The following is a 25976-nucleotide window of genomic DNA, read 5'->3' as shown; positions in this document are numbered from 1 at the left end:
ATGCAAGTCATCGTGAAAGCTGATGGAAATGCAGATAAAGGAGCCCTTGGGAAAGCATTTGACATGCGAGCTGACGTAGATTCTGATAGGAATACGTATGGGTACTGATGTTAAAGTTGATGGAAAGACATGAATGCTGAAACATAAGGTGCAATATGCCTGGAGCACTGAGAGTTGCAATAAGTGGACGAGACATGTTATTGTACTTAGTGGACAGTAGATATTACCTGGTGACACTTTAATCAGTCCATATCTCGTTTACTTCGTAAGTTTGACTTTTGATCTTGGCATCTCGACATGCACTAGATGAAGCGTACGTTCAGTTCCTGTGCAATTCGAATGAGAAAACGAACTTTTTCTCTGCACCGTGCAGAAAGTGGAACAGGACGTTGTTGCCAAGGAAAGCGACTTTTCCGTGCTGTCCAAGAACGCCCAAGCCGCACCAACGGACACCATGCTGACACCCCAGCTGGACAAACTGCGCAGCAAATACCATCTGCTCAGGAACACCATCAAGGTTTGTTCGGGGTTGTTGCTATCGCAATGTTCGCTCGGTGCTTCGCATTGTGTATGAATTCTGACTTGTCAAGAACTTCTCTCTCAATTTAGTCTCAGGTTTCACTCTTGATGTTCAAAAATTTGTCATATGTGTTACTTTGCATAATCTTTTTTGTTACTGCACTTCAGTTACATCTGCAGTAGTTAGGAGGTTTTATCTTTCATGTCGCAATAAATCTACTGGCGCATTTTCTACTTGTTTACTGTTTGTGAATATTTTGAGTAGATTTGTGAACACATTATCAACCATCATTCAAAATCTGCTTCTGTCATCGTCAGCCTGAAAGAATATCTTTTGTGATAGCCTTTCAAGCTTGTGGCAGAAGCTGATTTTTAATGACATTTCAGTATTTGAGGCTGACGTTGAGAAAAACAGCTTACTTTTGCTTCATGTACAAATTTTTGTCATGGCAGACTTTCATACTGGAACTGCACAGCCAATTCGTGCCACCAATCCTTGGTCCACTTGTTTGTATCTTATAAATGCCACGATCTTAGTTTTTTCTTCACTGGGTGCTTAAACAAGATGTCTCTGTGTTTGCATGCATTTTCAGGAGGCCGTGGCCAAGTGGGAGAAATTGGCCAAGCAGCACGAGGCCTTTGACAAGCTCCTGGCTGAGCTCGAGGAGTGGCTCAAGCAACCCGAGAAAGAGCTCGACGAGATCGTCGATGCCAAGGCTGACCTGGCCTCAACGCAGGATCAGAAGAACAAGCTTGAGGTGGGTGCCCAATCCAAGCTTATGTATTGGCGCATTTCTTGTCTCAAGTATTAGCTCTCAGTTTACTGACTCACCATGGTTGTTCGGTGGCTCACATGTTTGGTTCCTGGAGGCAGCAGCCACATATCATCCTGTGTAATTCAATCAATCAATCTTTACTGCAGGGTATCTAACTCCATAGTTTTGTTGTGAGGCATTAAGCTCATTCACTAAATCATTAATCAAATCTGCCTACTTGTATCTCACTCACTTAGGAAAAACTAAATTACATGAAATGGAATTCCTGAAGATGCTACAGCATACTCCTAAGTGGGAATGTGCTGCCATTATAACAATCTATTTTTCAGTATGTTCACTGCAGCAGCGCTTTTGTATGTCCTGATATTTTTGAAGTGCGAAAACCTTCTGTTGATCACAGTCACTGATTTTGTGTGCATGTTTCTTGCAACAGAACTTGAGCGACCGCCTGGCCCAGCGGAGCAGCAGCATGGATGAGCTTGTGGAGTCCGGTGAACGCCTGTACTCTCACACTGCACCCGACGGAAGGGAGACTATCCGGCAGCAGCTCAGGTAAGGAGTCTGCACGGCGTCTTACGTTGCAAAAGGTTGATACTTATTTGGCATTGATACTTTTCAATGATTTTACCAATAGTACCATGCAGCAAATGTAGCAAGGCATGTGTATGTCTACGAGGCATTTTGGCGTATTATTTTGTGTTGGCAGTCCTTCTAAATCACTTCACTTATGATAGCATTAGTACTGCGCAGCAGCAAGTGTATCGTAGCCTGTCAAACATCCGTTGTGCGTGTTTGCAACACGGCCAAATAATTGCTTTATTATTTTGTGTTGTTTTTACCAACATACAGTCGAACCCACTTATAACGATCCCATATATAACGATCTATCGGTTATAACGACCATATTTGGGTGCACTTACCATTTTCCTATGCTAACCATTGAAGCTGCGTCCACATATAGCGAACATTTTTCAAGGCCTCCTCTTTTACAACGAACACTTCAGACACGGTCGCGGTAAAAGTATGGCGCATACGAAGCGAAAAAAAGTTAAAACAGGCCTTCTAAAGCATGAGAGGGGCGCGCGCTCGCGCGTGCCCCGCTCCAGTTTACTCGCGACTAAGATATTCCTGATCGGCGAGCACCGCACGCAGATTTCGGACGCTAGGAGCGAGGTCGCTCACTCTCCAGCCTTTTTCTTCAGTGGCAGAATGGCAGTGATGAAAAAAAAAAGATAGTAGGCAGCATGAAGCCTTGCGGTCAGCCTTCGCACGGTGACCTTGCCTCTCTGCAGCTACGACCGCTTCCGATGAATCAAAGAATGCCTTGGAACGCAAGGAGGCATAAATGCAAGAAGTGATAACCGCGATAACTTTCCGTCGCATAAAGGTTCACTGCGTCCCTAAACTCGTCGTCGCCACAATGTGCCGCAAGTCTTTTCGGTAACTGCAGAGACTGGCCGATCGGTGATTACGACTTCCACGCGATTGCGGCGATACCTTCGCGGATAAGCATCAGAAAAGAGCGAAGGCGAGGTGGCGGCCGTCGATGAACGTCCCATTATGACTTATAGCCGACAGCCTTATCACAGTCATCTGTAGAAATCTGCTCGGCTGTGCGTGTGGCGTACGCCGTACGCTGCGGATTGACGGCAGTACGAGCGCGCCATGCTGCTGTTCGCAAGTTCGCCGCCGCCGCGTCGTGCGAGACCGCTTTAAAGTGCGCATCGCTTTGTAGAAACGAAAGTAGCTCGCTGTTGGCGCGGCCACCGAGAAACGTCGATGCACTGACAGCGAGTGTATACTGCGTGTTTGACTAGGTGACGACTCAAGTGCGCCGCGCATCGTCGTGCAGGGCCGCGAGAGCATCGCGGAGACGTAGAGTGCGCGTTGCTTGCAAAATGCTTGTTTTCGCCGCTTTGAACGAAGAGGCTAGTCGCCGCACCCGTGCACGGTCCAGAGTGAAGCAAGCACGAAGAACGTACAAGCGCGCGCATACGGCATACAGCAAGCGGCCCGGCAGTGACTCCGCGAGCCGAGTAGGTGACGCGCTGCACGCAACTAGCCAGGGATGATCGGCTCCACGTGGCAGTACCGCGCTTTGGTGAAACGGTCTTGGCTCATTGCAAAGGCGGTTAATTCACTCGTGAGCACGCAGCGGGCGTCGCTTCACGACGCGAAAAGGCTTAGCTTGTCACCGAAGGGGTTGTTAGCACTTTAATAAAAGTGCAAAGAAAAAGAAAACGGCTTGGCTGCTAAGCGCACGTTTCTAAGGGCGAGTCCATATACAACGAACTACTGATATAGCGACCACTTTTCGCGATACTTTCGAGTTCGTTATAAATGGCGTTATAAATGGGTTCGACTGTATTTATTCTTTCGTTACATGCTTATTACATGTACAGTTGAACCTCTAACAAACAGAGCTATAATGAATTATCAGATACAAAATAAATAGAAACTCTGTCACCACTATTACAGTGTAACAAATAAAATGAATGTAGGATGAAATGAATATAGGATATGGCAAAGCAATTTTTACATGGGATTCAACTTTATTACAATTGGACTCAGCTGTATTAATACAGCTTCAGTGCTTCATGTTTCATTGAATTTTATTTTAACATATTTGTTATTTCATCCAAGTGGTGCACTGCCCGCTACCTTGGCCGGGCTGGTTTGTAAATATGCCTTCAGTAATGCTGTTAAAGATACTGCACTAGAGCTTATGAAAGAAGCCAAGATGAAAGTCAGGTATGCTGTGCACATTGACCCTCTTCATGTTGCCAAAATTTGTGACTTTGTCATAACATCACTGTGACGTCACATAACATGATGCCACATGATGATGTCATCGCATGACATCGTTGCTTGGTCAAATGTGGGCCGATCACAAGGCAGTGCAAAACCAGGTGAGGTACAGAAAACTTGCAATGCCTGCCATCCCGGAGGCAATGCAAAACAACGTTAGGGGCAGAAAGCTTTGAGAGGGGTGCGGGGGAGTATCAATACATCGACTGAGAAGAAAAAGAAGAAGATGGCTTTCGCCTTCGAGTCGTTTTAGGCGAATGCATAAGGGACCCCTGTGAGTTTTCTTCTGGCCATGCCTTGGTGAAGGGATTGCTAGGAGCTGTAGGATAACATCGTATCTTGTTGAGCTACTGCTTGCATTCCCCAAAGTGGCCATAGCTTTCTTTTTTTTTTTTTCGTGAGAGCTGATGAGTAATACGTGCAACACAACTGGTTGCAGACATGTCAAAGGTCGCTGGCAGACCCTGGTGGAGCGTTCGACCGAAGCCCTGGCCGAGCTGGACCAGCGGCTGCAGCAGTTGTCGGGCCTGTCCCAGAGTCAGGACCAGCTGCGCCAGTGGATCGAGGACGTCAAGACGGCCCTGGACAGCTGCAGCCAGCCCCGGGCCACGCTCCAGGAAAAGAAGGCTCAGCTACAGACGCACAAGGTGCAGCACCGAGATTTTTAACATACTTTGTCATGGCTTAACGGAGCTGTACGGATGCACGAAGATTACAGTAGACTCTCGATAATTCACTCTAATAATTCAAACTTTCGGTTTATTCAAACGAATCTTAAATTTTTTGTTTAGCCCGCTATGTTTTCAATGTATTTTAAAGCTGCTTAATTCAAACTGCCCCACTGTACAAATTCGGCTGATTTAAACTTTTTGCTTGTCCATGCCTTTAAGTATCTGCTGCCTTTGTTGCTTCTAGCTGAACATTCGCGTTTTTATGTCAGTGAAAGTCGTAAAGAAAACTTATTGCCTGCCTACAAAACGGCCAAATTAGCCAAACCGCGCATGCCAACAATCGCATGCTGACGGTGGAAGAAAAAGAAACAAACCGAAACGGTCTGGCCTTGATCTGTTGCATGCCGAGCCCTTCCTAAAGTCACTTTTGCCGCAGTACACAGGGGTCATGTGGGAAAGCGTTCTAAGGATAAGAAGGGGCTACCAATTGTCACGGGATGCAACACATTTAGTCCCATAATTGCATACACATGCAGGTGTGTTGTATAATAACGAGTACCTACCAGTATTATCATTGACATCTAAAAACTTTACTGGCAATCATGCAGAGCTGTCTATGATGTTGCTGTGGCACTGAGGAACAATAAACATCACAACGCTAGTTGGTATGTTGCCCTGAGTCATGTTTTGTGAGAAGTTCTGATAATTGAAACTTCTGATAATTCAAACAAAATCCTGAGGTTCCCTCAAGCTTGAATTATTGAGAGTCTACTGTATCACACTTTATGACAACAGACTTTGGTGCAGGGACAGTTCACGCTCGCATGTGCCTTGATGTTCCTGTTCTCCACGTGATAGTTTTGTCTTATTGCTTCCCTCCATGAAACAAACATTGCGTTGTTCAAAGAAGGTACTTCTTTTCTAAAATTTGTTTGCAAGGTTGGTAGTATGGTATCAAGAGCACATGCAGCAAGGTACTGAATTCACTGACTAGACACAAAACATACAAAGAACAACAAGAATAATAGTAATGTTTGCTTATGCATGGCCCTGCAAGAGCTCGACACCTTTGGGAGAAGGCTTGGCTTGCCTTGGCTGAACATTGCTTTCGGAGGTTCCTGTACATAATATATTGTTCACTCTTAAAGAGAGAAAGAGAATAAACTTTAGCTGGAACGCTGTCTTGATCTTCCGTTCTGTGGCAGTCAGCCGGTATCGAAGCCAATTTGACTGAAACGCTCTCCACTTTATTGAGAGAAAAAAATATGGCTGGGAAGACACGTTAGGCACCATTGCGTAGAAACCAGCCTGCATGCCTTCGTGCTGTGATCCAAATGTAATTGGTAGCCATGTACGACTGTGTGTGTTCTCTTTGAAAGCGTACCATACTGTATGTGCTAGAACATTCTTGTAGAACCCTGCATTCTTGGTACGAAGTCCCTATCTTGTGTGCGTCCTGTGCAGGTGGTTCACCAGGACATCTTGTCTCACCAGCCAGCCATAGACAGCATGTGCGAGCGAGCTCAGAATCTCTCAGCCACTGCCGCTGGCAAGGACACCCTCGGAGACCACGTTCAGAGCACCAAGGCTGCTTTCCAGGAGCTCTGTACAAGGTCACAGGTGAGTCGCTGCCTTTCTGTCATTGGGTTTCTGTTGTATGTTTTCTGCTTTGAGCAAATCGATCAACAGTCAACACTTGGGTGTCTCAAGCCTCTGCTCTGTCCTTATCTTGTGCACTTTTAGTTCCTATCATGTCTTACCAACAAACCCGAACGGTCACCTTAGTTCAGCAATCAACAGTGAAGGACACTAAAGAAAAAAGTTATTTCTCTTGCATCAGTAAATTAACAATTCACAATACCATGAACCATCACTCTTGCCATAAGAAGGTGCTCGGATAGCCAGAAAGCGTGCAAAAAGAAAATACAGGTAGTAGCAGTGCCTGGAAGTTCCTACCCCAACTTGCCGTGACGGCAAATATTTTGACAGTGTCTACTAGGGTTGAAGTAATTTTTTACTAGTAAAAATGAATTACATTGTGTTCTATGCAAGTCTCAGGGACTTACCTTCGCAAGTTTTCTGAAATTTTGTCAAGCCGATGAGGCCAAAATATGATGAAAAGACTGAAATCTGCGATGTCACGCTAACATTCAGGTGACACACTGTTTTTGGGATGCTGTAGCTGAAGATCGGTGATCTTGCATGCAGGGTTTGACTGGCCAGCTGACCTCCGCTGTGGAAGATCACCAGAAGCTGGTGGACAAGGTGGTGGCCTTCCAAGACTGGATCCAGAGCTTCCAGGATCAGCTGCAGGAGCATAAGGACACGACTGGAGAGAAGAAGGCCATTCAGGGACGCCTGGAGCAGCTTACGGTATGCATCAGTCCATCCATCTAGGGAGGTGAATGGAAGGCATCATCAGTCTAAGCAGCCATCCGTTATATCTTGTTAACAGCAGGATACTATAGAAAGGGCAGGGAAGGAAAGGTTACAGGTTAAGTTGTCTGATAGCAGTTATCATTGTCATTATGAATTGTGTAATGTAGGCTTGATGACGCTCAGGTAGCTCTTTGAACATGCATCGAGCGTCTCGAAGCACTGGCTTGCACGAAGCATAATTCTTGATAAAACCATCGTCATAGTGGAAACGCTCTTGCTTGCACGGGGGACATTTCTAAGAGTCTTCAATTCCACCTAATGAGGTATGCGCGTGTGGCATTGTAGTTAGAGCACCAAATTTCGATGCTGGAGGCTCGATGTTCCCATCCTGCCAGCAGAACGTAGAGTGACATCACACCAGAAAATGGATCTTCCATCCAAAACTGCAGTACTAGCCAAGGAAATGCTATTCACTTAATTAAAGGCAGAGCTAGCCGAGTCAACATATCTTACTGCAGCCTAACATTACTTGGCTGCACGGCAACATACATACCTGAAGCATAGTAACAGGATGGCATAGTAACATATTATAGTAACAGGTTGCGGATCATGGCCAAGTTGTAACATTTGTATCACATTGATGTAGATGATCTGCTTTTGCCTCTGTGAATTGTGTAGCATTTAAGGCAGCCTTGCTGTAGTTGGATTGAGCGGGCTTGTGAGCTTGTTAAGCAGTACATTGGCTGTTAATGTGAATTATCTTTACATACCACTGTGTCATCTTTAATACTTCATAGAAAGAAGCATTGCAACACTGTGTTTGCATAACTAATTGCTAGAGCTGTGCGAATAGCAAAATTTTGGGTGCGAAGCGAATTCGAATAATGAAGATTGAGTGCGAATCGAATCGAATAATTTCGAATAATTTGCGAATATTTCTCAAACATTTTTCGAATAATTCGAAGTGAAATTACAGAAAAAGTTGCAGAGAATCCCTAAGTATGTTCTTGTGAGATCGCAACATGAAAGTGTTTCTTTTCGCTATGTTGATCAAGCGCTGGTGGGGTCATATTTCATAGTTGTCTTTCTTATCAAGAGTGAGGCAATGTAGAGGCCGAATTGTATTTATGAACATGATTTGGTGCAACCAAATTGTTGCCGACAACACTACATGTGATAGGCAGAGATGCCATTTCCTCAGCCTCTCCTCCTCTTTCAACATCCCTGGAAGCCTAACTGATGTGGCGGACAAGGGTGTGCTCCCTTCAAATCCAGAGTTCCAAATCTGCCTCGTAGACGTCGATATATAAGAACATCTGAAATTTTGGATGCTAAAAAGCTTCGGCGTCCGATTTTTCGGACTTCCTGCCCAAATTTCAGGTCCAAAACAGCATTAATTGAGCCCCCAACTCTGCCACATCTTTCATCTCCATATTGGAACCAGCGTTTTCTTGAGTTAATACATTTGCGACCGTAGAGGAGCATGAAAGGCAGCTTTGCCGCAATACAGGGGTGTGATGAGGTGAAGCATATTCAATATCTAGGGACCACTTCCAAACGGACGTTGACTGTCTCGTGGCTAAGTTCGACCGTAACGGACCTTGAAAGGCAGCTTTGCCGCAATACGGGGGTGTGAGGAGGTGAAACATATTGAAAATCTAGGGACCACTTCCAATCAGACGTTGACTGTCTCTTGGCCAAGTTCGACCGTAACGGAGCTTGAAAGGCAGCTTTGCCGCAATACGAGAGTGTAATGAGGTGAAGCATATTGAAAATCTGAAGGGGTCACTTTCAACCGGACGTTGACTGCATTTGTCTTTGGGAAGTTCGAATAGTTCGAATAGTAAAATTTCAGTGCGAATCGAATCGAATAGCAAACACTATTCGAAAAATATTCGAAATTTCGAATATTCGCACACCCCTACTAATTGCACAATAATCTTAGTAGAAATCTTTTGTACTGTTAAGTATTGCCTATGTCAGATACATAACTGGAGTAATACTACCTCTAAGGCATTACTCATCTAGGAGATGGTGTCTAACTCTTTTCAAAGTGCAAAGAGGTGGCACTTCCGTCTACTGCAAATATGGGCTACGTAGTGCAATGAAAGCTAGGGTTCTACGGAAACAAGTCGTGTCGAGAAAATTCGTGGCAGGAAATATTTGGCAGGAAACGATTGGTCGGCGCTTGTTCTTTCCCGCCATGGGCTACATATTCCAAACATGAGGCGTACTTCAATCTACTGCCAACATGTGACATGACCTGTACCCATACGATAACCTGCAGGAACTGACCGAGAAGAGCAAGGAGGGCGAGGTGCTACTGACCGAGGTCCGAGAGCAGAGCCAGGTGGTGTCGGCCCGCAGCTCCCCGCAGGGCCAGGCACTGCTGTCTCGTGAACTGCAGGGGCTGCAGGAGCTCCTGGGCAAGACGCTGACCTCACTGCAAGAGGCACGGCGCAACCTGGAGAACACGCTGCAGCAGTGGGGCGCCTACGAATCGCACCTGGCCTCCCTCACCCAGTGGCTGTCGGACACGGAGGCCGAGCTGCGCGCCCCCCAGATGCCGGCGACGCTCGCCGACAAGGAGGCCCTCTCCACACGCGGAAAGGTGAGCGCCACAGCAACCGATTGAACATCGAAGAACCAGCACTTTTGGAAATGTTCGGGGTAAACGAGCACCTGGGGTGTCATTTATTTCTTTGCAGGAGCTGCGTAATAAGATTGCCGAAAAGCAGAAGAGCGTGGACAGCTTCATCGATGAGGCCCACTGCCTTCTTCAGCTGTCTGGCGTGGAGCTTGTGCGTGCGCAAATGTCGCAGTGCAATGCCAGATACCAGTCCCTGCTTGCGACGATAAAGGTACAAGAATTTGCACCTGAAAAGAAAATGTGGTGAATATGCTCGCTTTGACTCTTTTTCTCTTTCGCCCATTGTCCTTGTCTAGGACTTGGCTGCTCGCTGGGAAGGCATGGAAAAAGACCAGCGAGAGTACGAGAAGGCAGTGGCCAGCTGTAATGCCTGGCTGGACGAGGCAGAGCAGACGCTGAGCCAGATCCAGACAGACAAAGCAGCACCAGAAGAGAAGCTGACTCGACTCGAGGTCGGTCTCAGCTTTCGAATGGCTTGTAGCTCTTTTGTGTCAGCTGGTGCTCGCGTATCATTGCGTTAACTCTGTACACTTCTTTCACTACATCCGCAGACGCTGATTGTGGGCAAGGTTCACGGCCAGCAGCAGCTCAACCTGGCGTCTCGCCTTGGAGAGCATCTGTACCAGGACACCGCTGCGACAGGAAGAGATCAGGTTGGGTGGAGCTTGTCAACTCATGCTAGGTCTCAGTAGTCTCGTGCACTCCTTTGCCTGTGGCTTAAAGGGAAGCTGAAGAGGTTTTCGAATTCGATAAAACTTCGTGGTTAGCAAGGACCGACATTATTGTCGTAATTTTTTCCATGGTTGTTGCAGCAGGAGCTTTGAAATATGCGAAAGAAAAGTTCGTCTTGCTCTGCCCATGCTGGCACGCCGAAGATGTGGGCGTGGAAACCTACGTTATCTTCGTTTCTTTTGGTGGAGCTGTGTTGCACTCTGACGGAAAGTTTCCGCCGCTCACTGATCCGAACTGCAAGAGTGCTGTTTGTGTGATGACGGCTCAAGTAAGCTTAGTGAAGCTGACAGTTCTGAAGCTGGATTACGATATCTGGAATAGCAACAAACAGCTGAGCGCTATGTGAACAAACGTCTCTCGTATCTCCAGCCATGGCCTCCGTGACTAACTCGTGATGTGCCATTGCCGGAGCTAATCGAGGAGGCCACGCTTCAGCAGCGCTGCTGTTGCAGATAACACATCATACCGAGGATGATGTCACTGCGTTCGCTCTGCATCTCATGAAGCCCTGCGGCCACAACCTCTGTTTTTTGCTAAAAAGGGCTATTTGCATTCACTTTTGAGAACTCTCACATCGCTTTTCGAATTCAGCAGGGATCAAACTGTCCTTACACGCTCCAAAGTAATTTTTTTTTCAAAGTGCTTCAGCTTCCCTTTAAATGCATAACGGGGCATACATAGCATGCTGGGTGCTGTCTGACAATGTCTTTGGGCTTTGCTGCAGTAGCAATGTGGTTTAGAGCAATCAGAGTGTTACAAGTCACCTTTTGGTGGATCACTGATCTTCAAAATGGCACGCACATATTATGCTTTAGTGTGCAGTGTCATAGAACTTCATCACATGTTAAACAGCTAAGTCATAAACATTGGTGACGTTAGCATTCGGACACTGCGGTGATCAGCCGTTCTTACGTTTACACGACCTCCTGCAAGTAATATAATTCTTCACTTCTACTGTTTAGATAGGTGAGAACATTTTATGGGCTGTAGTGCATTAACAACATTATACGAGGGACTAACTTGAAACATTGCTAAGCAGGATCCTTCCTTATACTGAACAGTTTGAAGGCCTTTCCTTAGTATTCTATTTAATAAATGTGAGAGCCCCGACGCAAAGATGAACTCTTGATAAGATTGACAGACTTACAAGGGTTCATCTTTGAGGCACTCTACCATAACTTTCTCTGCAAAGATGTAGCCTCTAGGGAGATTGAGACGTGCACTTTAACGTCCATATGCAAGAAGAATACAAACACTTGTTTGTCTTTCTGGTGCCAGGTGCGGCTCGAGCTGCGTGAACTGCACGAGCGATGGGATTCCTTGGAGTCCAAGATCGCGGATCTGCAGAAGCAGCTGCAATTGCAGAGCCATGCTCGCAGCAGCTTTGTTGATTCACTGAGCCAGGTAAGAATCCAGTCTTATAAAAAAAAAAAAAGGAAAACTTGCTGGTACATACCACTGTCCTATCGCTTAGAAGTCGGTTAATAATGGTATTGCAGCCCCGCCACGGTGGTCTAGTGGTTATGGCGCTCGACTGCTGACCCGAAGGTCGCGGGATCGAATCCCGGCCGCGGCGGCTGCATTTTCGATGGAGGCGAAAATGTCTGAGGCCCGTGTACTTAGATTTAGGTGCACGTTAAAGAACCCCAGGCGGTCGAAATTTCCGGAGCCCTCCACTACGGCGTCTCTCATAATCATATCGTGGTTTTGGGACGTTAAACCCCAGATATTATTATTATTAATAATGGTATTGCACGGAGAAGTGTGGCTAACAGAAACCAGTGATGGATGGTGCCTGGCAGTAGAGGGACAGATATTTGGGCTTATGGCCTCGTGGTAATGACAGCTGCATGCTTGGCATGCCTCGATTTATTTGTAATGAATCAAAAGAACGCACAATAACGCCTCACATTATACCGAAGTCAAGATTCTATGTCCATGTGAGTGGAGTAATGTTCCGAATTATTTCGCTATGATAGGATGTATTGCAAATGTTCTCTCATTCTTAGGTCCAAATGTGGCTTGACAATGCCGAGAGAACCGTTGCCGAAGCCCGAGACAAGCTCCCATCACTCCAGGAAGCACAGGGACGCCTACACTCACTCAAGGTACGCATTAAACATTTCGGCGTTTGATTGTTTGCCGTAATCTTTCCTAAATCGACAGGTCGTGGTTGAAAAATAGGTCATGCTAGGAAGGGCTAGATCGAGCCCATTTATGGCTCTGTGCCTAAATTCAGTGTTTCCAATTGCGTGACAACAGTCTTTTAGGTTTTTGGGAAGAACGCAATATGTAGCCATGCTTTGTTGGGTTGAAAAGCTCTCGGCTACAGAGGAAATGGTGCACCGGAGTTTAGACTTACTAAAGGGCATTTATTACTTTCTGCATGCAAATTGCACCAGCTAGCCAAAATGCAAACTTTAGATCTTCTATGAGACACACTAAAAAACGGAAGGGATTCTGCTCATTCATGGAATGCTGTCTGAACATTTGCGTTTGCTGGACTCCAAAGCCATCGCTATTTGTGAGTCCAGCCTCTCAAACTAAACCGCGTATGAATGATTGCGTTTATGTATGCTGATAGTACACTCCAAAGCGAAACAGAAAACACATGTGTGAATGCATAGCCTGTGCATGTGTAGAATATATCCACAAGCCAAAGAGAAGGAGACAACCATCTCTTGCACCCAGGCTATGCCAATCATCACGTGGTGCCGGCCATGAGGTGCTCGCTCTGTCTCTTGTTGTAACTGCGTCACTAAAACACCGGCTACCACCATTGCTTCTGTGTCACGTAGAGAAGCTGAATGTCAAAAGTCTCGACAGTTATGCAGAAAAGACAAATGACAAAGGACGTGAGAGTGTAGAGCACCCCTTGCTTTGGCGTCTGTGCGGACTTGTAGCGTTTAAGAGCGATACTTCTAGCCTTGTCAGCTTGTGGAATTCATGATGTCATTTTCTTGTACGCGTGTGTTTGCTTGGTTATGATTCCTCAATGGTCTACAAGCGTGCAAAATGCGTCTGACATGTGATGTCACACTCCGTACAGCTGCTGCAGCAGGAGGCAGTGCTGCAGCGAAGGCAGCTAGATTCCTTGGAAGAGATGTCTCGGGGCGATGCGTCATCTAAGGAGAGCCTCGAGACAACGTCAACGCGCCTTGGCATTGTCACTGAAGAACTGAAGGTGCGTACTTGCTGCATCAATTTCTTCGTATTCCTATTTGTTCTACGTGATGCGATTACAGTAGACTCTCATTAAACGGAACCTGAAGGGACCAGGAAAATATGTTCCGTTTAACAAGAGTTTCGTTTACTGAGAGATGAACTGGGTTGAAACATTCAGGTATGAAACCAATAATACTAAAGGCAGTTGTTCCATTTAAGCAGCAATTCCGTTTAACAGATTTCCGTTTACTGAGAGTCCACTGTACTAGTAGTCGGTGACTGGTGCACAGATAAGTTTACAAATTAACCGAAAAAGGTTGAAGGTTAGCTTGTGAAGGAAAAGTGATGAGCTGGAGAGGAAACAGTCACTAAGGGAAAAGAAAAAGAAAGTCCTCAACTATTCTTATATATTAGGTCACATAACAATTGAATCAAGAATTTTATTTTATTTATCTCAAAAATGTTGAAGTATAGAAAGTATGGAATGAACTATGCAGTTTTCTTAGAAGTTCAGCACCCTGAAAGAAGGTTATCACAAGACAACATTAAACGTGTTTGACGCTAGTCGTTCATTGCATGCGCCAGTGTTTACACTGTCCTGGTATGTTTCCGCAAAAATTTTGTACCAGAAAAAGGGTTCATGTAGAGATGGTGATTCGTAAGTGGTCAACAGTGGTGAAGAAAAAGAAATGCCTCAGACTGCAGCAGTGTTTCAACAGGAAGACTTGTTTTTGTCAGAACTCTGGCAAACGGAATGCCCATCGTCAAAACAGCGACTCCACGCCGAGGCTTTCCTCGTTCAATCAAGATCCATATTAGGAGACTGATATTGTTACGTTGGAACTATGCCATTCAATATCTTTCTTTCTAGCGCATTAACATTACCAGTGTCGAAGTGGAAACTGCTTTATACATGTGATTGCGCTTACAATAATCTGAGGTAGAAGTGTACTAGATGTGATTTATGCAATAGATACGAGGGGGTAAATGTAGGTGAAGGTAAAGGATGTAAACTAGAGCTGTGCGAATAGCAAAATTTTGGGTGTGAAGCGAATTCGAATATTGAAATGTGAGTGCGAATCGAATAGAATATTTTTCGAATATTTCTCGAATATTCCTAGAATATTTTTCGAATACTTCGAAGCGAAATTGCAGAAAAAAAAGTTAGGATTCCTAAGCATATTGTTATGAGATAGCAACATGAAAGTGTTTCTTTTTGCTAGATTGATGAAGCACTGGTGGGGTGGTGTTTCATAGTTGTCTTATCAAGAATGAGGCAATGTAGAGGCCGAATTCTATTTATGTACATGATTTGGTGCAACCAAAGTGTTGCCGACAACACTTTACACGTGATGGGCAAAGATGCCATTTCTTCAGCCTCTCCTCCTCTTTCAACTTCTGTGGAAGCCCAACTGATGTGGCGGACAAAGGTGTGCTCCCTTCAAGTCCAGAGTTCCAAATCTGCCTCGTAGACGTCGATATATAAGAACATCTGAAATGTTGGATGCTAAAAAGGTTCGGCTTCTGATTTTTCGGACTTCCTGCCCAAATTTCAGGTCCAAAACAGCATTAGTTAAGCCCCCACCTCTGCCACATTTTTCATCTCCATGTTGGAACCAGCATTTTCTTGAGTTAATACATATGCGACCATAGCAGAGCTTGAAAGGCAGCTTTGCCGCAATACCGGAGTATGATTGAGGTGAAGCATATTAAAAATGTAGGGAACACTTCCAATCGGACGTTGACTGTGTCTTGGCAAAGTTCGACGGTAACGGAGCTTGAAAGGCAGCTTTGCCACTATACCGGGGTGTGATGAGGTGAAGCATATTGAAAATCTAGGGACCACTTTCAATCGGACGTTGACTATCTCTTGGCAAAGTTCGACCGTAGCAGAGCTTGAAAGGCAGCTTTGCCGCAATACCGGGATGTGGTGAGGTGAAGCATATTAAAAAATTTAGGGACCACTTTCAATCAGACGTTGACTGTGTCTTGGCAAAGTTCGACCGTAACGGAGCTTGAAAGATAGCTTTGCCGCAATGCGAGAGTGTAATGAGGTGAAGCATATTGATAATCTGAAGCGGTCACTTTCAATCGAATGGTGATTGTATTTAAATGTTTTTTGGAAGTTCGAATAGTTTGAATAGTAAAATTCCAGTGCGAATCGAATCGAATAGCAAACACTTTTCGAAAAATATTCGAAATTTCGAATATTCGCACACCCCTAATGTAAACGTAATGCAGCTGTTCTAACAGAAACTATAGTTAAGACCTGAAGTTAGGTCAAGTGTAGAGTGGAAGTTAGTCAACTATAACCCCACTTGTTAAAGCAGGTGTGGTTAGGACTGGAATTGGGAACCAGAACTGAAGATAAGTTCAGAAGCAGGATAACAGAAGGGATGCTAAGCTCTGAAGTGGGAGTAGGAAGTGGAATGAAGATCCGAAATTGGGCACCTGGGGAAGTCATGTGACGCTCGGGAAGCGTTATATCACGACTTAGATGCGACTCAGAAGTCAGGGAATGTAAGTGGCAGGTGACATTAATATTTCGTAGATGATGCGTGTGTGTCCCAAATCTATCCCACAAGTTATCTCGCCTTCAAAATTTGGTGTCAGTACTCCTTTAAAGTCACTTCAAACTCCCCTCTCCACTTTAAGGGCTCACGCATATTTACAATGCCTCAGAGGGGATTGTAGCAGCATCCAGGAAACCTTCGTTGAAAAGAGTTGTCAACGCAGTGCTCATGTGCACGTGGTTTTGTGTGCTCACGTAGCCAGCTATGTTTACATGAACACCCCTCTGGGTCCTGCCTCACTCGGTGCTCCCTGAAACCGAAACTGTGACTGAGCGCCTAAAACTGTCTCCAAATAATTAACCGTTGCGCGCTCGAGCAAACGAGCTTTCCATAATAAGTGGGTCATTAGCTACCTATTGCAACAGAAAAAACAAGATGCAAGATTTTTGTGTCAGTGCTCCTTTAACAAATGCCTGGCAAGAACTGCAAAATGATCCGCGGTGCTACTAAGAAGGTATGATGTAATGCTAATGCATATCTCTCACATTCACAACCGGATTGTCGCTAAATTTTTCTGTCCTTGTATAGTTACTATTGGTATGTTTTATGCTAAAGCATCAATGTGTTAAATCATCAGTGTGCTAAGGCGTCAATGTGTATAAGTAAAGCAATCTCCCCTACTTTGTTTTTCCTTGCCGTCAGCTGATAGTTTCAGCTAGTAACTGTTAGTAAAGACCAAAACCTCAGTGGCAAAAAATAACTCACGAATTCTGCATGTCTCGCACGGCTGCACTGCCAACTAAGCTGGCACGGACGCTGCCTCCACTTCCGCTGCGTTCCTCGTTGTTTATACCGCTAGCAGTGCCAAGGATGAGATCTTCACTGATGTAGTTCTCGACCAACCATCAGGCAGTCCGTAAGGAAACTCGAACCAGCGTAAAAGGGACCTTTTCAGGTTCTATATGGATATGGGATCTCAAAAGCCTGGTCCTGGATTCCAGGCTTTTCTCTTTTGCACAAGGTCTTCAGTCGTAATGCCTGATTTGAAGGTCGAGGAGCTTCTCTCATAACTTCACTGGGAAACGCCATGCACTGATCTCTGGTTTAAGTCGCTTTCCTTAGAGATCAGCGCAAAGATAGCATGGTAACAAAGTAGCGGCTTATCAGTAAGCAACCCTCAAACGTAATACGTATAGGAGGGCATGTGAGAGGTTATCAAAGTGCACGCAAGGACTGCCACTCAGTTTAGAGCCTAGTGATACGAGAAGTGGGGGGAGGGGTAGTGAAAGAAGCTCTGTCCTATAAATATAGTCGGCAACCAAGCAGACCCCTACTTCCTTTCTAGTCTTTTTTTTTTTATTTTCCTTCCTCTTTCTGGCCTTTGTTTGTATCAATTGAGGCCCGTTTTTAGAAAGTGAAGCCCCAGTTTTAAGACGTAAACCAGACACTTCTTGCGTTGGGCTCGCTATAAACGAAACAAGCAGAAACAACGTTGAGGCTGCACTTAACTACGCGCGTCTAGTAATAACTTGGTTTTAAAAGAAGAAAACAATGACTGGAGTTGCGGTTAAGAGGGTTTAGTTTGTTTGCAGGTGCTCGTACTTTGTTCTTTTGTTTTTTTTCTTTCTCGTGCGCGGCGCGTTTCCTCTGCATCGATAAAACCGTCCCGCCGTGTGGCTCCGTCTGCGCAGACGTTGCTGGCCGGCCTCGAGAGGCTGTCGGCGCTGGCGCAGGAGCAGCGCGAGCGCAAGGAGCAGCTCGCCGCCTGGCTGGAACAGATGCGCGAACGACTCGACCTGTGCCGAGACGTCACCGGAAGCCGGCCCGTGCTCAAGACCCGCCTCGACAAGCTTCAGGTGCGGGCACGCTCCCTCTCGCCAAGTCGGGATCTTGTTCTTAGCTTGCTGTGCGTGGAGGACAAGTCTCTTGAGCTCGTAGCATCAAGCTATAAACAGTATCAACTTTGGAGATTTTAAGAGTTTTGGTATATTAAAATACCTCATTGTAAAATACTCGACTCGTTAAAAAAAAACTGGAAATGGCTAGGTGGGGGGGAGGGGCAGATGAACTTAAACAAACCTCTATCCCACGTGTTGTACATGGCAAATAGCAATTATGCAAATGGCTGTACTTGTTCTTTCGTTTTTTGTTTCCTGTTTCTTGCTCTTTTTTTTCTTTTTGAGAGGAAATAAAAAGCCTAATTTAGTTGTAAGTCTTCCGAAACTTATAGAAGACCCTTTGCTGAGCCGTTAAAGTCATTATGCTTGCATACTTTTGAAGGTTGCAGAACGTAATGAGGGTATTCTTGTGGCAGGTGTGGCATTATTAAAGTGTGGTTTGACTTCACTGCTATAGATTGGCCTAAACTGCCCTATTTGTTAGCACAGGTTAGGTTAAGTCAGGTTAGGATATGTTACGTTGATTTGCATAGACTTAGTTCAAGTTGGGTTAGGTTTGATCATGTTGGGTTATGTTAGGAGACGTAGGTTTTTGTTCTGGTGGGCCATGTTGAGTTAGGCTAGAGTGGATTAGGTTAGATTATGCTAGGTTGGCTTACATTTGTTCAAGTCAAATTAGGTTAGGTTGAGTAGAATTAAGTTGGTGGGTGGTGGGCAGAATGCAATTGGCAGGCATTCCCAAATCATAAATGGTAGTTTACCACTATCCCTCAAGAGAAAGGTATTTAACAGCTGCATCTTTCCGGTACGTGGAGGCTTATGAAGCCTGGAGGCTGACGAAGAGGGTTCAACTTAAATTGAGGACGATGCAGCGAGCCATGGAAAGAGAAATGATAGGCGTAACCTTAAAGGACAAGAAGAGAGCAGAGCGGGTCAGTTAACAACGGTGTTCAGGATGTCTTAGTCGAAACCAGGAAGAAGAAATGGGCATAGACAGGGGGCATGTAGCACGAAGGCAAGATAAGTGCTGGTCATTAAAAATAACAGATTGGATTCCAAGAAAAGGAAAGCACGTGAGGGGGAGGCAGAAAGTTAGGTGGGCAGATGAGATTAAAAAGTTTGAGGGGATAACGTGGTCACAGCATGCACAGGACCGGGTTGATTGGCGAAACATGGGAAAGGCCTTTACCCTGCAGTGGGTGTAGTCAGGCTGCTGCTGATGATGATAATGAACTAAGTTTAGATCGAGACGCCCTCTCTCATCTTCCCCACTTCTCTCAGGAGCTGGAGAAGCAACAGCCCGAAGGGACTTGCAAGGCCCAGGCGCTGGCCGAGTGCACGGCGACACTCGTGACGCTGCTGACGCCACGCGAACGGGCCACCCTGGAGCAGGAGAGTGGCACGCTGGAGGGCAGCGTGGCCCGGCTGGGCGCCGAGGTGGAGCAGGCGCGCCACGCACTGTCGGCGCAGCTCCGCCTGTGGGACGCCTATGAAGAGCACTACGAACGACTGCTGGGATGGTTGCAGGGCGCCGAACAGACAGTGCAACAGTTTGCCCTGCAGGCCACCCTCGACGAGAAGAGGCAGCAGCTGGACAAGTTCCAGGTGACGTTGAGCAATCTTTTGTCTCTTAGCAATGCCTCAAATGAATCAAATTGTGTTAGTTACAAGCTGAAGTTGCTCAGTGGCCATGGCTGTCTGCCACTGAACGCAATGATGCAGGTTCAGTTCCCAGCTGCTGTAACAACATTCTGACGATGGTGGCATTCAGAAATACTCGTTTAGGTATGCATTACAAAACATTAAGTAATGTTAACTAATTTGAAGCACCTACTCCCATCTCATTGCAGCATCTCTCATAGACGGCGTAGCGTCTCTCTTAGCTCCATAATTTGATTTCAATTTTTAAATTGGCCATGTCGGTTGGGATTTAGTCTTTAAGTAGTAGCAGCTCAAACAAGGGAAGAAAGAGAAGGCAGACATACATGAGTGCCCCCTCTATCGACCTCTCAGCTGCATCTTGTTTCCGGGGTGTAGCATCTTTGTAGTTGGGAAGACCCTTTAACTCCGAGTCTCTCTGGTCGTGAAGACTGTTCCACTCAGGAATAGTCTTTCTAATCAGGAAGACTATTTCTGACTATTTCTGAATTCCATCAGCCCTGGACAATGCTGATGCACTGAATGATCATGCTTTTCTAAAGACAAGTGTGGAGTGTTTGCTGTTATAAAGGTAATGTGACATGCATGTTGGGAGCTCGAAAGGTTAGCAGTTGAACTATTTCATTGCCATATTAAGTGGCACTTGCTTGTTCTTTCAAACCCTCATGCACTCGTGCTACACTTTGAGTGTGGCGGTCACCACGAGCAATTTTGAGAGCTAACACCCAAGGCTTGATCCTCCAACAGAGCCTGCTGAGCGAACTACACGCAACAGAACGAGACTTCGACTCCCTCTCGGACAAGGCTCAGGAGCTGATGGTGTCCAGTGGAGAGATGCGACTTTCCATGGCTGTCGGCCAGCTCACGGCACGATTCCAGTCTCTCTTGGAGACATGCAAGGTATATGATTGGAACACCTAACGAGCACATCATTATAACAGATTTTATTGCAGGCATCAAGCTGAAAAATTTTACAATCATTTTCTAATAGCTTTCCGTGATCTGAAAAGGACTTTCTATGATCTCGTATGTACCATATCAAGCATTGTAAATGAACCGCATGAAACCAGATATAGTTTTTTTCACAGTTCTGTTGTAGTTGATAGTTTATGCGACTACAGCGTCACGCATGATCTGGCTGGCATTTTGAACTTATTGACCTGTGTCTGTTTCTTGTGATTTATGCAGTCTGCGAGATTTGTGTTGTGAAAACTGCCACTAATGTCAGCGAACACCGTCAAGCTTCAAGAGGAGGAAATGACACAAGTATTCTTCACTGGTTGGCACATCATTGGCGGGACTAACCCGGATCATGGCAGCTGAAAACTATTATTGATATTCTGTTTGAAAAGCATTTCTTGCTTTCAGACTAATTTTGCTCAAAATTATTTTTAATAATAAAGCAAATGTGACCTGTTTGGCAGAAGACTTGACATCATTTCTCGGGCCTGTGCAGGAACTGGTGAAGAAGTGTGAGCAACACGTCCAGGATCACTCCCAGCTCGAGAAGAAGCACGCCGAGTGCGCCAAGACCCTCGCTCAGGCACAGGAAGCGTTTGTCGAAATTCAGGCTCTTCCAAGCGGCAACAAGGAGAGACTCTCCCACAAGTTGGCAAGAGTGAAGGTGGGGATCATTGGTGCCCTAGGTAGTGCAGACTCAAATTCAAAGCAAAAGAACTGGTAGACAACTCATTCAGTAGATGGAGGTTGAATGATGACAATGTTGCTGTTATATCAGTGAGTAGCCAGGACTAGTGAACATTAGCCAGTATCAGTAATATACTAGTAGATACGATAGCTAGCTAGGTAAGGAGAGCCTCTACTCAAAATAGCTTAAATTTAGGGAGGAATTGTCATTATCATCGTTGACATTATGCCATTGTATTAAAGGAGGCAGAGGATTAATATTGTCTTCTCAATTGTTTAATCATTTCCTCAATCGGTCAATCAATTAGTCAGTCAGTTAGCAAGCTACTCAATCAGTTAGTCAACAGGTAAGCAACTCAATCAATAGACCGGTCGGTAACTTTATCTGCCAGTCAATTAATTAATATATGTCATTCAGCCAATCATATGATCAGTCAGTCTATTGATCACTCGCTCAGCAAATTGCAATTGACCGCAAACCTCTTCTCTGCCCACCACGATTTGCAGGAGCTGCTTCAGGGCAAGAGTGAAGCCCTGAACCTGGTGAACGCGACGGTGCAGCTCGCTGACCAGGTTCAGGTGGGCAGCTCGCCCGAGGGCTGGAAGGCCATCCAGGGGCTCCTGCAGCAGCTGCAGTCGGCCTACGAGGCCGTCTTCGACAAGGCCCAGAACCTGGAGCGCGTGCTGCAGTCGTCACAGTTCCTCTGGTCCGAGTACCATGAGGCCCTGCAGAGGCTGCAGACCTGGCTCAAGGGCCTCGCTGCCAAGGCCGAGGGGGCCTCGCGCCTCTGCACAACCCTGGACGAGAAGAAGGCGCACCTCCGCACCTGCCGAGTGAGCTATTTTCTCTCGTAGGGTTGTCTGTTAATAGCTAATGATGTTAATAACTGATGTTAATAGCATCACAGGGCTGTGGAGGTGAAGGGAAGCATCAAATGCGAATTAAATCTTTACTGGGGAAACTTGTACCCAACGAAGCAAAAACACTCGCAGTGCAATGATAGTGGTGAGCACACTCAGCGGTCATCAAAGACCTGATCTGCAGATCTAATGCATTGGCTGTTTATACATAAAGTGTAATCACTGGTGATCGTGTTCATTCAAGATTCCACCACCATTTGGATCATGCAAGCAGTCTGGTTAGAACCTTTGATAATACAGTCAATCCCGGATATATCGAACTCGAAGGGGACCGCGAAATAGTTCGATATATCGATAATTCGAAATACGAAATATGCGTATTTAAGGCTTTAATTAAAGCACTGCAGGCCTCGACACAGTTTTCTGAAATCGTAAAAAGCGCGAACATGACGATTCGCTCACATATGCTAAAGAACAAGGCGAGAACTTCTTTTGCAAGTTAGCGCACTTTATTTCGCATGAAAAAAGTCCATCAACTTGTCTTGCTTCTTGCGCGCCGTGAATTCATCAAGTCATCCTCAATATCATTGAAGCTTTCCAAATAAGTAGATTCAGCACCTTCCGCCACAACAGCGGTGATCGACGCTGAACGCTGATGCGAGCTCTGTAGCGCGGTAAAGGGTAAGCGGTGGCAGCGGCGGCTGGCATCTTCAAACCGCACGGGTCCATTTCCGCAGCACCGACAACGTCAGCTCTGATCTCGGCATCGATGCAGTCAGAAACAGCTACGTCGTTATCTGCACCGATGAAGTCACTCGCTGTGCTCCCGTCCGATACGGCGACCGGAAATGCTAATAAGTCGCAAAATTCACCGACGCACCGCACGCCGTGGTCGGCGGTCATGACGCGCCCAAAGTCGTCACCTGGCACCAAGGCCTGTAAGGAAACAGTGCACGACGGTGCTTTACTTGACGTCGTTCCAAGCACCGGTCATCATTTTTATCGCTACGAGCGGGACAATGTTTAGTTCGACTCCCGAATGACAATTTATCAAGAACGAAGCGCGAAGTACACATTCCGCTGAACGAATACACATTTCTCCACCGTCGACATGTTGGCGATACCGATGGCACTTGTGGCTTTGCAGAAGGCAGCCGCTACTTTGGCGAGAAATGCGAAAAAAAGCGTAGCCTCTGAGATCTGCATTTTAAAACCGAAAACACTAAAAATATGTCACGAGGTTGCGGATCTCGAAGGCCATGCTTTGCGGGCCCGCATACCATCGTGCGCGAACAGACAAGGAAGGGAATGCAAACATTATACAAGGCTGCCAAGTCACTTCGAATTCTCATTTTGGTGCCCTCGGCAATCAGCCTCTTTGAAAAACGCTAGCCCATGTGTTAAAACCTGCGGACCGCGTGTCAAATATACCGGTGAACTGACAAGCACTGCGCAACGAACTAGAGCAACGCAATTTCGTCACCTGCGCGCGACGAGGGATTGGAACTTATAAGAACGCGGCCGAAAAATGATCTAGAGTTGTTAGGAAAAATGCACTTTCTGGGCTTCGGCGCGGGGCAGCGTTCGATATAGCAGATGTTTCGCTGTGCGGCAGTTCGATATACGTGCACACCAACCCCATACTTTTGCATGGGAAATTCAAGGGGATTTCTCAACTGTTCGATATAGCCAATAATTCGATATATTCGAGTTCGATATATCCGGGATCGACTGTATTCGAGAAGGTTCTGACCGTTCCGATACAACCAAGTGCGGCTTGCTCCAAGCGTTAACATGTGTAAATGTTAGCTGGTGGAACTTGGTCTTAGTGAAAGAGATCAAGTGCCCGGGTCAATAACATCTCATCCAGGATTATCACGTCTGTTGCCTGCATGGGCACTTTCGTTCTACCACGTGTACTGGGTGTCTACTAGCACCGAGTACGTAGGGTATGACCATTCCAGCTAAATCGCTGACTTGTTTATGCTGAAATCTTGTACATAGACAGCATTTCACAGTCTACTTAATGCCACATTTCAAAATTTCACTGAGGTGTTTCATTCACAAAAAAGCCAAGAGTGTGTCATCTCTCCTCTTTCAACATTGAAGGGGGGGAAGGAGGGGGGGGGGGGGGGGAGAGAGAGAGTAAGCTTGGCGTACATAGAAACACTGCTAAGGAAAGCACTCGCTGCCCTGGAAAAGCTGAAATGTTGGCTCTAATGAAATTTCTGGTTTGACGACTTCTCATCATGTCTGTGGCAGCATCACTCTAAAAATGTCTATTTTGGTGCAATGAACTGATGGCTCCATTTGTCACTTTAATGGTAAAAGGCACGAGCCTAGGACCATTAGTTGATCATCTTCAACAGCATTTTGCGCGGAGCCGCGAAAGTTACGTTTGTACATTAAATGGTGAACTGCTTTTTCTGCCACCTTGCAGGCACACGGCAAACTTGTCAGATGCGCTTACTGTGTTTTACGTCTCCTTCAAACTAAGAAAGTATTTTCTGCCTCTCTTGTTTACAGGGACTTCTTGCAGAGCTTAACGAACGTGAGCAAGCCATTGAAGACATCCAGATCAAGGCTGAAGCCATCGCCGACCGTGACAATGAGTCCCAGGAGATGCTGGAGGGCGTTGTCAAAGGCCATAAAGAACAGACACAGAAGCTTCAGGTAAGAGGTGCCTTAGCTAGTTAGTTACTCATAGACGCTCCTATTGCTGTGTATTTATTTTTTTTAGTGGAGTTCTGTTACAGACCTAAGGTGGTGCCACTAACAGTATATGTGAAAACACCAAGCCATGGTCAATAAAGTAATTTTGGCATAATGCGCTGTTGAACATGACCCACAACCTAAGTGTAATCATAAATGGCCAATGAGTTGCAGGTCTTCATGGCAGTAAGTCTTGATGTCATTGTTTTTTGAAGTCATACGTATTTTTCTTGTAATAACAATCACAAAAATTAATGTGACACGTACAACAGGCTACAGGTAGGTCAGAATTTGTGCATGTTTGTGTTGAATGTTAACACGTGTTGAATGCATCATGCTTAACCTAGCTGGAGCAAATGCTTTTAAGAGCAGTTTTCTGCAAGGTGTACCTTTAGCAGGTGTAATGTTTAACTAGGCATCGATTTGGATGCTTTGGTGTTTAGGAGATGTGCATGTCAATTTGGGTTCTGAGTTTTGCCTTCGCTGCGAGTGGCATTTAATAATGCGTCCATTATTTGGTAGCCTTAATTTTTTTTTCTTTCACACTGAAGTTCCCAATTCGTTCATACTGCGACATTTCAAAACTGCATCTGCTTGGGACCGCTTCTTCTTCTAACTGTGTGTCGTACATCTTTTTGCAAAAATATAGGAGGCAGTGAAGTTCTTGGAGGATGCAGTCACGCAGCACGAACAGCTGAGCAAGCACTTGGGCAACGTGCGAGACTGGTTGAGCAGCACACAGGAGCAAGCCGTGGCACTTTCGAACCTCGGCCTCGACCAGCTGGCTTTGTACAGCAATTTGGAAAGGCTCAAGGTGATCCATGTTTTTGCAATGCCCATTTCTTGATTGCATTGTGTTTGTCTAGACTAGAGGACCAACAAATGACACTTTGAACTGTACTTAATGAATTTTCTTCGGCATTAAAAAAAGGGAAAGAAGTTCTTAGCTGGCATGCGGGTTGTTGTATTCAAAAATGGCACAGCTA

The 25976-nt window shown here is 45.7% G+C and overlaps 1 protein-coding gene across 1 annotated transcript in view; it reads left to right on the top strand.

The window, feature by feature from the left end:
- LOC119375463 (muscle-specific protein 300 kDa) overlaps positions 1-25976 on the top strand; it is a gene marked incomplete at its 5' end in the record, with an annotated part of 66722 nt that overhangs the window by 37220 nt on the left and 3526 nt on the right. Inside the window, 20 exon segments of the mRNA XM_037645639.2 lie at positions 374-517; positions 1113-1277; positions 1729-1847; positions 4543-4750; positions 6239-6394; positions 6983-7147; positions 9441-9764; positions 9862-10014; positions 10100-10255; positions 10355-10456; positions 11814-11939; positions 12545-12643; positions 13585-13719; positions 17905-18069; positions 19393-19716; positions 20518-20670; positions 21227-21394; positions 21925-22251; positions 24805-24951; positions 25640-25804. Coding sequence (XP_037501567.2) covers positions 374-517; positions 1113-1277; positions 1729-1847; positions 4543-4750; positions 6239-6394; positions 6983-7147; positions 9441-9764; positions 9862-10014; positions 10100-10255; positions 10355-10456; positions 11814-11939; positions 12545-12643; positions 13585-13719; positions 17905-18069; positions 19393-19716; positions 20518-20670; positions 21227-21394; positions 21925-22251; positions 24805-24951; positions 25640-25804 — 3501 coding nt within the window.

This window comes from Rhipicephalus sanguineus, chromosome 11 (genome assembly GCF_013339695.2).
Source record: "Rhipicephalus sanguineus isolate Rsan-2018 chromosome 11, BIME_Rsan_1.4, whole genome shotgun sequence".
Lineage (NCBI taxonomy): Eukaryota > Metazoa > Arthropoda > Arachnida > Ixodida > Ixodidae > Rhipicephalus > Rhipicephalus sanguineus.
The sequence above is the reverse complement of the archived record's forward strand: the minus strand, read 5'-3'. Positions and strand labels throughout refer to the sequence as shown.